The following is a 12,767-nucleotide window of genomic DNA, read 5'->3' as shown; positions in this document are numbered from 1 at the left end:
ATGTGTGTTTTGCTTGGACAGACAGAGAAGATATCTGGAAGAACATACAGGAACCAGCAACACTCATCATCTCTGTGCAGAGAAGTGGTCACTAGGGGACAGAATGACAGGCTTTTCACTTTAGGTCCTTTTGTACCTTCTGATTTAAAAACATGTGACCCAGGGGGAGGGTATAGCTCAAGTGGTAGAGTGCATGCTTAGCATACACAAGGTCCTGGGTTCAATCCCCAGTACCTCCTCTTGAAAAAGAAAGTAAAATAAATAAGTAAACCTAATTACCTCCCCCCCAAAATAAACAAATAAAAAATAATAAAATAATTAAAAAAAAACCATGTGACCATATGACCTATTCAAAAAATGCATATCTGAACTCTTCTAAAAATGAATATATGCCCATGCAACTATATAAACACATGTATAGGGGAAATATAAGATTATTACATCAAAATGGTAATTATCTTTTCCTTCTTTCCTCTATTTCTCCAGAATTTTTTAATTTTGTTTCAATGGATATTTTTTAAAGTATTGTTTTCTATGTTTAACTTACTTCTTCCTTGACTGTACCAGTATTTCAACCAGCAATCCTGTTGAGAAAGATCAAGATGAAGACAAGGGACTCCAGAATCCCAATATTCACAGAACTCAACAAAGGAAAAACCTACCACCCCTATGAAACACACGAGATACAAATAAACAACTACAAAGAACGGTGCTCTAGATGGGCAGTAAAAACTGAGAGGAAAATAACTTTCCATCTGGAAGCAATCACTGAACAACATAATGCACGGCCAGGTTCACAATCCTACTAGAGACAGAGAGTTCCTTGTTTCAAATGACTGCTCTTAAACTTCCTGTGTTTTCCCTCATTCTCATTACTGGTAACCAAGGATACCACAGGTTTTCCTAAACTTCCATTTCCCAAACATCAAACTACCTTTCTTTGTTTAAAAAGGGAAGGTAGTAGTGGGGAGGGTATAGCTCAAGTAGTAGTGCGCATGCTTAGCATGCATGAGGTCCTGGGTTCAATCCCCAGTACCTCCACTGAAAAATCAAATAAATAAACCTAAACACCTACCCCCTGCAAACAAAACAAAATAAAAGGGAAGGCAGTTTAAAAAAAAAAAAAAAAAAGAAAGAAACAAATTTTGATTAAAAAAAAAAAAAGTGTATCATTGTCGTGTTTCCTGACATTGGGTAAAACAGAGTTGGAAAAAACCTCCAAACCCCAGCTGAAAGAAGGGAACTCACCTCATCCTGAAACCAGGGAGCAGTGACCCATCCATGGAATGAAAAGCAGACACGCCAATCAAGGGCTTACCAGAGCCCCTCAGCTATGGTGATCTTGGGCGTGGCTTCTTAGGCTGACATTCACTTGAGTCTATCATCTGACACAGTCATTTTCTTGGTTGCAATTTATGAGCTGCCAGTGTTTACTTGTGAGACTGTCTGGAAGCTGGAAGGGAAGGAAGATAAATGCACCAAAGCCCAGCTGAGCAACCGATAGGTTTTACATTTTATTTCCAGGAAATGACACCTTATTTTCACAAAGAAGAGGTATGCCATCCTCTCAAGTAGAGGCTGCCTTCGCCTCTGAGGGCAACCAGGGATACCCAACCTGCCCAAAACAAATGTTAACAGAGGTGCTTCTGAGGTACCAAAACAACAACAACAACAACAACAAATTTAAAAAGCAGAACAGAAATATATAACCCATTCAACATGTAGTGAAGCAGAGTCTCCTAAGTTCCCTGAAGCAGTCGGTGTGGTGAGTACCGGGGGTGCTCAGACAATGGTGGCAGCAGGGCTGGCCAGCACGGAGGCTCGTGACGGAGAACTTCTTAACTCAGTCTCTGTCCCACGTGGCTCTATCCCGCACTCTGTCTCAGAGCGGCCGAAGACCTGTCCAGAGAGAATCTTCCACACCATCCCAAGCTCCCATCGCCTGGCAGTCTTTCATGTGCCCCTGGAGCATGGTCTTCAGGACAGTCTCTTTGCTTTGGAGAAAAAAAAGTGAGATAAAGGAAGAGCCTACATTTCCTTCCCTGGCCTCCCTGCTGCCACCCTCAGTTTCTTTTCCACACAGCAGCCAAGATGAACCAAGAAAATAGATGTCAGATCTTACGACTCTGCTCCAAGCCTAGTCCTCATTTCTCCCAGAGTAAGAGTCAAAGTCGAAGTCCTTCCAGAGGCTTATAAGGCCCTAGATGATCTGCCTCGCTACCCAACCTCCTGACCTCCCTTCCTACCCCCTCCCCATCACTCACTCCACCCAGCCACACTGGCCTCCTTGCTGTTCCTCCAAAGTCCCTAGCACGCTCCCCATTCCTATTCCCTCTGCCTGGGACACCCTCTCCCCAGATGGCAACACGGCTACCTTAAAGCATAAGTAGAGCACTTCTGAGCTTTACTTTATATCCCCTTCTCAGTGATTACCCTCACTACCCTATCAAAACTGCCAACCCTCTCCCCATCAAGCCCCATCCCTTTCTTGCTTTATTTTTCTCCACAGCACAAACCACATCTAACTGATCAGATCTGCACTTCTCTTTCTATTCCTCGTACCTAGAATATTTCCAGGCACAAAGCTGGCCTTCAATAAATACATCTACTAGAGGAAGGAAAGAACTAGGCATACAGCAACAGGCAGAGAGGCGTGATTCCTCCTCTGTCCAGAGAGGGAAGGGGTAGGAGATCTATTCACTCGCCTGGGTTTTCCAATCGCTTCTGCTTCCTTGATCGCAGGGAAGCAGGGATCTTGGTTTCCACACAGGGCACAATAAAGCCACCAAGGAGATTTGTTCCCGCCCTTGAGATTAAGGTCTGGAATGCTCTGGTAGGCAGATTGAGAGGATTATAAAAGTCACTTTTTTCCCACTTTTGGGCATCCTCTGAGGGAGTGGGCCTGGAGCTGGCCATACCTTCAGCCTTGGAACTGAGAGAACCACGCAAGGCTCCCTTCCTCTCCGATAATGGCCTCACCTAATAGCTCACAGGAAAGTACAGAAGCTACAAGTTCTCTTGACTCCCCTCAAGCAAATTTCCTTGCCCCGCCTCTCACACTAAACTCTTCTCTCTATAGACAGAGGGTGTAACCTCCTACGTTTAAAGACTAATTCCTCCATCTGTGCTCTGCATGCCCTCCCCTCCCCTGCCTTCCAAAGAATCTTGCCCTGGCCTTGGCCTTTCAGTGTCTCCTCTACAGGGTCAGCAACTGAACATGTGCAAATCTCTCATGTTCTTAGAAAACAAATCAAAATTTCCTTTTACCCCACTTCCTCTTCCAAGTACAGTCTTCGCTTGGTGCTGCCGCCTGCCATCTTAGTTGTGGCCAAATTTCTTCAAGAACTTGTCTATTCTTACTCTCCTCTACTCCCTCACCTCAAATTCATTCTCCAGTTCACTGCAAACTGGCTTCTGACCCCATCAGTCCCCCAAACGTGTACTAGATAAAGCCATCAGTGTCCTCCACCTGCTACATCATCCCAAGGGCAATTTTTCATCCTTATCTTGTTTACCTTCTCAGCAGCATTTCACACTGACTCCTCAATTCACAACCATGCATTTACTGAAGACCCACCAAACACTCTTTCAGGCCCTGGGAAAGAATACCACATAGAGAATGCCTGCCCTCAACTTTACACATCGAGGGACAAGAACACACTAACAATACAATTTCAATCTGGTAAGGGTTTGAAAAGTAATAGGGAGGTGTCTACAAGGCAGTGAAGGGGGCGCTACCTCAGACAAGGTTGTGGTCAGGAAGGCTCAAGGCACACCACTCTAATGTCTCTGGATGCCTGTCCTACACTGCCTTCTTTTTCCACCTCTCTTCGGCCACTCCTCATCAGTCTGCCCGGCATACTATTCTTCCACTATCTACCCTTACATGTAGGTGTTTCTCAGGGATAGAGACTTGATATTTGACTCTCATCACCCACAGAGAGGGTACAAAGTGGCTCATTCGCTTTCACAGCTCATGATCCCCAAATCCAGTATCTTAACTCAGGTCTGTCTTCTGGGCTCCAGACCCACACACTGAAAAGCCCACTGAACAGCTCCAGTGATGCCCTCAGGTGTCTTCAACTTAATTTTCAGTTTAAAAGTAAACTTACCTCCCTGCCAAACTGCTCCTTATTTCAGTGAATGCACCATCCACCCAGCTGCCCTGACCCAAGCCTGGGAGTAATCCTGGACTCCGAGCTCCCTCTTATTCCTCACAGTAAACCAGTCCCACAAACCTGCAGATCTGCCTCCTTAACCACCACTCAAGTCCATCCATCTACGTGCTCCATCACTACTGCTACTTCTCTAGTCCAGCCACCATCATCCTTGGTTGGGCTGCTGCCTCTATTCTTGTTTCCATCCCCATTTATTCTCTTCACTGCATCCACATTCACTTATCCAGAAGAACATAAACATGAACAGTCACATCTCCACTTAAAATTTTTTGATAGTTTTCCCACTGCTCCTAGGCAAAAATCTCCAATGCTGTTTAGAAGACCTTCACAATCCAGTCCTGCCTACTTTTCCAGCCTCACTGCTCAACGCTGTCCCAGCACTCTACAGTCCAGACACAGGGCAATTGTTTAAGCCCTAAAATCCCCTTGCTTTCCTACTTCTGGCCCCTATTACCTACACATACACCCACATCCCCTTCACTCCCCTGCCTGCCCTTGACCTTTACCAGGTACCCTTGATTTCTCTTATGGTAGCCCTTTACTGTAAGCAGCTTAGGTCTCGCATCCAGACCAAAAGCTCCATGAAGGCAGGGGCTACATGTGCCTTGCTCACTTTTATCCCCAGCACCTGGCATTTGGTAGATGCTAAGAAGGAAAGGCTGAGAAGAGAAGGAGCAAGGAAGAGGTGTTTCTCTGGGGTTACTTTTGGTTCAGGTTTCATGGGACAAGGGTGAAAGAGGTCCAAACTCTTCAGGGTAGGAAAGCAGACAGGCATTCAAGCAGAGCCCTAGCTAGGAACAGGAGCATGTCTGGTCTTAATCAGAGTTTCTAAGAACCACAGCAGATGGCAGTTGGACAGGACATATACCCAGCTGATGCAGATACCACAATGATGATGTACTGAAGTCTGTGGTGTTGGGAGTAGGGAGGCATAAACAGTGACCCCAGTCACTCTCCATGATCAGTCCATGGAAATCTAGAATACCAACTTATTTGAGCTTGCTCTAAAAATATTTTTTATCTAGAGTTAAGTATAAGAATCAAGAAACTCTCGGGGGAGGGTATAGCTCAGTGGTAGAGTACATGATGCACAAGGTCCGGGGTTCAATCCCCAGTACCTCCATTAAAATAAACAAATAAATAAAAACAGAAACTACCCCCCCCCCAAAAAAGAATCAAGAAACTCTCAAGGGGAAGCTGCTCTGGTTAATGACACTACTCTGTATTCACACATATGGTCTTCCCATGCTAAGTTCTTGGAAGTATGTCTGAAAAGTAAATCATAAAGTTATGGGGAGGATCCACTTTTTAGAGAGCCAAAATAACTCTCCTATTATTAAAAAAGAAGAAGAAGAAGAAGAAGAAAAAGAGGGGAGGCATGAGAAACTTCTGCTGTGGAAAACAGTAACAAATAATCTGAATAACCTCCCACTGGGCCCTCAGGGATAGCCAGAGCTGCTCACGCCTGCTTCTTCTGATGCTCCAGCGTGTTCGTGTTCCTTCTCCAGGCCCTGCTGCCCTGCCTGGTGGCCAGGACTAGGCCAGCAAGTGCTGGTCTTCCCTTTCATGACAACATGATGAGGGCTCACCAGAGTTCCTGACTCAGCAGGCAGGCGGTCAAGATCAGCCCTGGATCTCTCACGCTGGCTTGCGTGATTCCCTCATACCCAGCCTATGCACCTGGGGTACACTGAGGGGTAATTATCGCATCTAGGAAGGTCATCCTTCTAAGCTGTGAAAGCTTTTCCAGGTCCCTGGGTGAGGTGGTAGCTTTTGGTGAAAGGGAGGAGACACTGCACTACAGAGCACTAACGTCGGGAGTGGGCTTTTGACCTCCAAATGGAAGGACCATTCGGAATTCCCAAGGACTATGGAGTCAACAAGAAATTTGAGGTTCTAGGACTTCCTGGGTGGCTACTTCATATATTCCAATTAATTCCATAGCTGACTCCTGCTAAGATCACAGTTCCTTCCCTGACTGGATGAACAGTTCCCATGCTGTCCTTGTCATTTCCAACTGGCCATTCTGACAATAAGGGTTACGAGGCAGACACCCATCAAGGGACAAAGCAAGGAAGGACAATAAGAGACAAGAGAAGAGACGGGAAGGAAAAAAGGGAGGCGCAAAAAAAGGGGTGGTGATGGAGAAATGAGAAAAAAGCTTCTATTAAAAAGTCTGCTAATTTCTGATCCCATGACAGTTTTGCAAAGGATGAATTTTTAAGTCAGAATTATTAGAATCCAGTATTACAAACCATTTGAGTGCATGCATGTGGACACCCCATCCCATGCTGACCTTGCTGAGAGCCACTGTCTCTTAGACAAACAGTGTACTCTGCCAGGCAGGCATGCTGACTTCATGCACATGACCCTCTAGATTCTCGGGGCAGGACTGGGTGGATTAAAAGTATTTGCTAACAAGTATTTTCTCTGGATGAGGTCAAATTGCCAGGCACTGTTATTGCTGCCATTCTCCATATACTCCATTACAAGGCTCTGTCTTCTAACAAGGGATGAAGGGTAGTACCAGGGAAAGCCTCCCAGGTGGGCAGGCAGACACTCTCTTCAGAGTAACTGCGAGTTTCTCCCATCCCGTATCTGGATCACCCTCCTCCTAGCCTCCAGGAGGCTGGCAAGAGCCATCAGCCACACGATCCTACCTGGGCCAATCTTCCTAGAGACCACCAACCCTTGAAGGGGCCCCTGTCTTACAGATTCAGGAAAGCTGTGGTTCATAAACCTTTCTCCCCATCTCAGCACACCTGAAGGCCATGGCACATGCCCATGAGTAGCTTTGGTTCAAAATTATAGTATCACAGGAGCTGGGGAGTGTAGTCTGAAAAAGCCCCTGGACTGAAAATCACTGTTCTCAAGGACAAACAAGATTTTATTTCCAGATAATTTTCTTTTTTCTTTTCTGAGCACAACCCAAAGAAACTGCTAGGGAAAGCTTAAAGTGAGAATGTTAACACTCTTGTCAGTCAACCAACATTTAATGAGAACCGAACAAACGGGGAAGGGGGAGCAGCTGACTGAACAGAAGACTCTGCTCCAGCACCTCAGCAGCTCCAGAGGGAGATCCTCTATAGCGGATGTCAAAAAATGCCTTCTCCTCAGAAAAATCTCACGTCAATATCCCAGAGAGCCACAATTACTCATGCAACAAGCACTTACTGAACATTTGTTATCTGCCCCAGCTCCAGGGCATCCTCCCTCTGACACAGGCTCTGGCATCCTAACACTCTCCTCCTATCCTCTCCTCTGGATAATCTGGCCTCACAGACTTTACAAAGAATCAATGGCTAATCAATCACGAGGCTTTACTCCTCCCATGGGATATGGGCCTTGAAGACAACAACCAGCCAGGGAGGCCTAGAGTGGGGCTGCTTTGGGTGGAATCAGAGCCCCATGCTGCCACAGACAGGCAGGTCTCCCTCTCCGAACTTGTGATAAGAGCAACCCCTGCCCAGGAGGAAAATGGCCCTGCCACAGTGTCAGAACTGTGACAATTACAGGCTTGCCAATCCTAGTTCCCAGATCCTACGTTTCGTCCTTTTAAAAATTCCCATGCACTGGGGATTAAACCAGCTTTCAACTGGCAAAGAAGGTTGGTATTTGAACTGAGAATTTTCTCTAAATCCCATGCTGCAGCCCAGTGAAGCTGCTGATGGCTCTGGCACATATTTCCCTAAATCAAGCCTCAGAACCTTCTGTCTGCCTCTAGGGAAAACCTCAAAGCTGCACTCACTGCGATAACTGCAGAAACTGAACCGGGTGCCAGAACTGCTCTCAGCCAGTGGATGCAACAGGGAGGCCAGCTCGGTTTACTGTGGCAGCTCCTAATGTTACCAAAAAGGCAGCGAGGCACCCTCTTAAGCCTTTGCAGAGAAAAGAGGGGTTTGATATTATTTACTCTGCAGAATTAACTCTGTGTAAAGGGAATTAGAAGTGAAGTTAGAACACACGGCTCCTCTTTCCCTTTCCAATGCTGCATGAAGACATCTACCATGCCTGGACTTGCGAGAAGAAACCTAGTCAGTGGGCTGGGTGAAGAAAGTACATGAGTGTGGGGAGAAAAGGGAACCCTCGTGCACTGCTGGTGGGAATGTAAACTGATACAACCACTATGGAAAACAGTATGGAGTTTCCTCAGAAAACTAAAAACAGAACTACAGTACAACACAACTATTCTACTTCTGGGTATTTATCCAAAGAAAATTAAAACATTAACTTGAAAAGATACATGCACCCTCAATGTTCACTGAAGCATTACTAACAATAGCTAAGATATGGAAGCAACCTAAGTGCCCACTAACAGATGAATGAATTAAGATGTGGTATATACTCAAGAGGTGGAATATGACTTAGCCACAAGAAAGAATGAAATCATCCCATTTGCAAAAACATGGATGGACCTAGAGGGTAATATGTTAAGTGAAATAAGTCAGACAGAGAAAGACAGTACCATATGATTTCACTTAAGTGTGGAATCTAAAAACAAAACAAATGAACAAACATAACGAAACAGAAACAGACTCATAAATACAGAGAACAACCCGGTGGTGGTTGCCAGAGGGGAAGAGGATGGGGGAATGGGCGAAATCGGGGAAGGGGTTAAAAAGTATAAACTGCCACTTACAAAATAAATTAAGTCACAGGGACATAATGTACAAGCAAAGGAAGATACTAAAATATTGTAATAACTTTGCATGGTGACAGATGGTAACTAGACTTACCCTAGTGATCATTTCATGACGTATGAAAATATCAAATCACTGTAAGTCAATTACACTTTAAGAAAATAACAAAAAGAATAACAACAAAGAGAAGAAAACAGAAGCATTCACAACACCTCAGCAGATACTTCTTAAAGCTTCGGCTGTCCTCATGCTCCTCTGGAAACATGTAGACATCCTGCCTTGTCTCGGCCACCAGGGAGACACTGACAGGAAAGGGCTTCTCATGCCTCTGTGCTTTGCTTGTACTGATTCCTCTGCCTGGAAAGCACAGTCCTAGCTAGGGAACATTTAGGACTTAATTCAAATGGCACCTTTTCTGTGAAGCTTACTCCCATACCTCCACCAGCCCAGGCCAAACTGAACGTTCTCCCCTCTGCAGTTCCTAATGGAGTGATGGGAGGCAGAGAGGAAGAGCAACGGATTCTGCCAGAATCGAGTGGCTCCTGGGAGGTGAAAAACCTGTGGGAGCTCAACACTGGGCACAAAATCCAATGGCACAGAGTTGTCAAAAAGTTGAAAACACTTCGGTTTTGACGGACCACAGGGGGGCCATGCCACCCCAGGCCAGAATGTCCTCCCTGGGCATCACAGGCTTAAGCCCACTTCCTGCTCAGCACCCACACCCGGCTGCCCAGCTCTAGCTGACCAAATGACTACCAGTTCCACCACAGCTGCTTGCAAATCGGCATCAGATTTCTGGCCCTACTCAAAGGGGCTGACATTTGTTGAAGGGCTAGAAGAAAGCAAGCAATAGACAGAAGAGCCTATTCTTAGCACTGTAGCTTTGTATTAAGCCTTCGGCTTCCCTGGGCTTAGAGAAGGGTACACCCAAAGACATACATGAACATGGGTCACTAATGGCCAGGTGGTGGGAAGCTTTTAGTTCTTCTCTGATGAGCCTTTATGTCCAACCAATTGACATCACAGCACTCTGGCTCTGAGCATTCCCAGAAGGTACTGCTGTACTAGATTTTTAAGGGAACTGAACATGATAATCAGATCCACCCTGCTTCTATGCACTCTCATCACTGCCCCATAACCAACCTTTCCTATCCAGTAGCTTCCTTATGCTTTGCCCCAGGACACATCCTTTGCCATAAGAACATTCAAGTCTCAAGCAGAGTGGCTCTGCAACCCTCAACACAGCAGGCCTAAGTGTGATGAAATCATTCAGTTAAACGAGCAGATATTCACTACGCAAGTGTGGTTCTTCAGCAAAACATACACCCTTCCCCAATCTCTTTATCCAAACTGACTGGGAGACTTGTTTGTAAATATATTAGGATGCCCAAAGTCAACATAGTAGAATTAAATTGATCTCTTTTTGGTTTAATATTTTATACCTAATTTGTGTAATTATGCTGTGTCTCTTACAGATGGCACCAATAAATATGTTTTCTTCACATTTCTTGGCATTCTCCAAGTTGTGAATCTTTGACTTGTACACATCCTATTTATAATTTATTGTATACACAACCCAAGGTTTTTGCAACACCTAGACAACTAAACTGTCTTGAACAACGGCACCATCTACTGAGCAGTACAGCAAACTGTCTGACAGTGTTTTCTAATCACATCTTTTTTTATCCCCATAATCGACACAAACACGTACGCTTCCCACTTCCCTGATGCTCAAAATAACTGTGTTAATTCTATCTCAACTCTTTCTCGTACATTCATTTTCTTTAAGCCCCTTTACCTTTCCCTATTTCTTCTACCTCTTCCTTAGCTCAAGAATCATATACCTGACTCTTCCCCATCCAAAAAAATCTACCTAGGTTTCTAAGTTCTTTATTGAGGGGACTCACCTCTTGTTCATACCCACTCACCTTTTCGTTCCCTGATGAGGACAATTCGTCGTTCTTTAACTTCTGAGCTCAGATTATCTACCATTTTATTAATGCAATTGTCCAGAACCAGGGAGTGGGTTTTAGACTTGATGTCCTTCCGACAAATGGGGCATTCTACCTTCCGCTTCATCCATTCATTGATACAGTAGGAGCAGAAGCTATGGGCACAGTTCAAGGTGACAGCCTACGGTAAGAACGTGAACACACACATCAGAACTCTCTTGCTTCCCCAGAGTGGTTGTGATCTCAGAGCTAGGACAAGAGTTAATTCCCAAGGCCAAGTGGAAATTTAACCATAACCTCACCTAGAAGGCTTACAAGGGGTATTAGAATCATCTTTGGAATGGGAAATTTTAAGCTTCATGTTAGATGATTCATTTTCTCTCTCAAAGTTAAATTCAAAGACTCAAAGGCTGACTCGTCTATTCTGTTTCACCAACTCAGACCACACTGCCAACATGGGTTAGGTACCTTGCATACAACTGTCACTGGACACAAGTAGGACTAGCAAGCGTGTGAATGTTTGGTATAAATAATTCATTATTTCTCTTACGAAAACAAATTTATGCCCTAATGGTGAATTAGAACCTCAAATTTTAGATAAACAAGATTATATTGTATAGCACAGGGAAATATATACAAGATCTTGTGGTAGCTCACAGCGAAAAAAAAAATGTGACAATGAATATATGTATATTCATGTATAACTGAAAAATTGTGCCCTACACTGGAATTTGACACAACATTGTAAAATGACTATAACTCAATTAAAAAAACCCCTCAAATTTTAATATACAAATGGGAGCACATATGAATACTCAGTATACAGAATGGAAGGAGGCATCCTCTCTATTGAAAAGCTAAAAAAAAAGTGTATGTAAAAGAGAACTTAGGCTGGAGAAAAAAAGAACTAAAAAGCGGGGGGGAATGTAATGGGTTCGACTGACAGTGCCTTAAGTAAACAAGCCTATGAAAAGAGAGAAAGCAGAAGGAAGCCTTTATTTGAGGGGCTCCTCTGAGTAACCACAATGGTCCACTTTCTGCCAGGGTACTTTTCACTCCCCAGAATATAAACCATTCTCTTCATTACTCTTGTGTATGCACCCCTCCTAAGATACAACTTTTTCTGCAGCTCAAAAAATCTTCATTCCTGCTTTTAGGATAACAGTGGAAAATAATAGATATTATGTATTTTCCAAATGCCAAGCTAACGCCAGAAAGCCATCTAGGAGACATTCTCAGTAAAGGATGAAATGAATTCTCATAAACAGGACTAAAAACCTGTCTGATTAAAATGAAACCTCTTCCCTACACTGATTTTAAGAGGCTACCAGTAGAAAAGGTCAGGCACATGCTGTAAGCCAAACACAGGTCAAGTTGTCTCTTGAATGTCATGCAGATGCTTTAGGTTGCCTAACTCATCACCAGTTCTAATCCCCTTTCCTTGTCTTCCTCTGGTCGGGTCCATAAGCCCTGTCAAGACAGCACTAACTGAGCTTCTCCAAAGGAGGGAATCAAATGACTGGAAACTATGGGGGAAATTATGAACTGAAGTCATAGTGCGTCTACAGCAAAAGAAACAGGTCTGTCTAGGACTTTTCAGGAAGCTAACAGGCCCAATCTCCCTAAAAAGCACCAGAAAAAAGGAAGCAGTATGTGTATGTGTTTCCTTTTTTAAAGAAGTCTGAAAAGCACTGACATTTAACAACTTGAGTTTAACACTTGTGGTGTAAGATGAACTGGTCACAAATGGTAGAATTTATGAAAAATAAAAGAGAGTGTGTGCAAAGGCAAGACAGGATAACAAATGGTAACCTAAGAGAGGTGTTTCATTTATCATAAGGTGGCTCAGAGCACCTGAAATATGTTCCACTTACTTGGCAGCTGAATTCCCAGTGACTGCAAATCAATGGCATTTGCCCCCCGTTTAAAGGCTGCACTGCATGCCCACTCACAGCACGTGCCCATTCAGAGGTAAGAAAGAGTTGCTTTATTGAGCA

General features: G+C 44.3%; 1 protein-coding gene across 3 annotated transcripts in view; it reads right to left on the bottom strand.

The window, feature by feature from the left end:
* Positions 1-1,501: 1,501 nt before the first annotated feature.
* The window catches only part of RNF8 (ring finger protein 8), a 34,978-nt gene continuing 23,712 nt past the window's right edge, over positions 1,502-12,767 (bottom strand). Inside the window, exons 7-8 of one of the 3 annotated variants that reach the window (XM_010977641.3) lie at positions 10,747-10,951; positions 1,502-1,994 (exon numbers count right to left, since the gene is read on the bottom strand). In XM_010977641.3, coding sequence (XP_010975943.3) covers positions 1,978-1,994; positions 10,747-10,951 — 222 coding nt within the window. In that variant the 3' untranslated portion in view covers positions 1,502-1,977. Of the gene's footprint in view, positions 1,995-10,746; positions 10,952-12,767 lie in introns of those variants that run through there. The other 2 variants (XM_010977642.3, XR_010376892.1) reach the window with 2 other exon arrangements.

This window comes from Camelus dromedarius, chromosome 19 (genome assembly GCF_036321535.1).
Source record: "Camelus dromedarius isolate mCamDro1 chromosome 19, mCamDro1.pat, whole genome shotgun sequence".
Taxonomy (NCBI): domain Eukaryota; kingdom Metazoa; phylum Chordata; class Mammalia; order Artiodactyla; family Camelidae; genus Camelus; species Camelus dromedarius.
The sequence above is the reverse complement of the archived record's forward strand: the minus strand, read 5'-3'. Positions and strand labels throughout refer to the sequence as shown.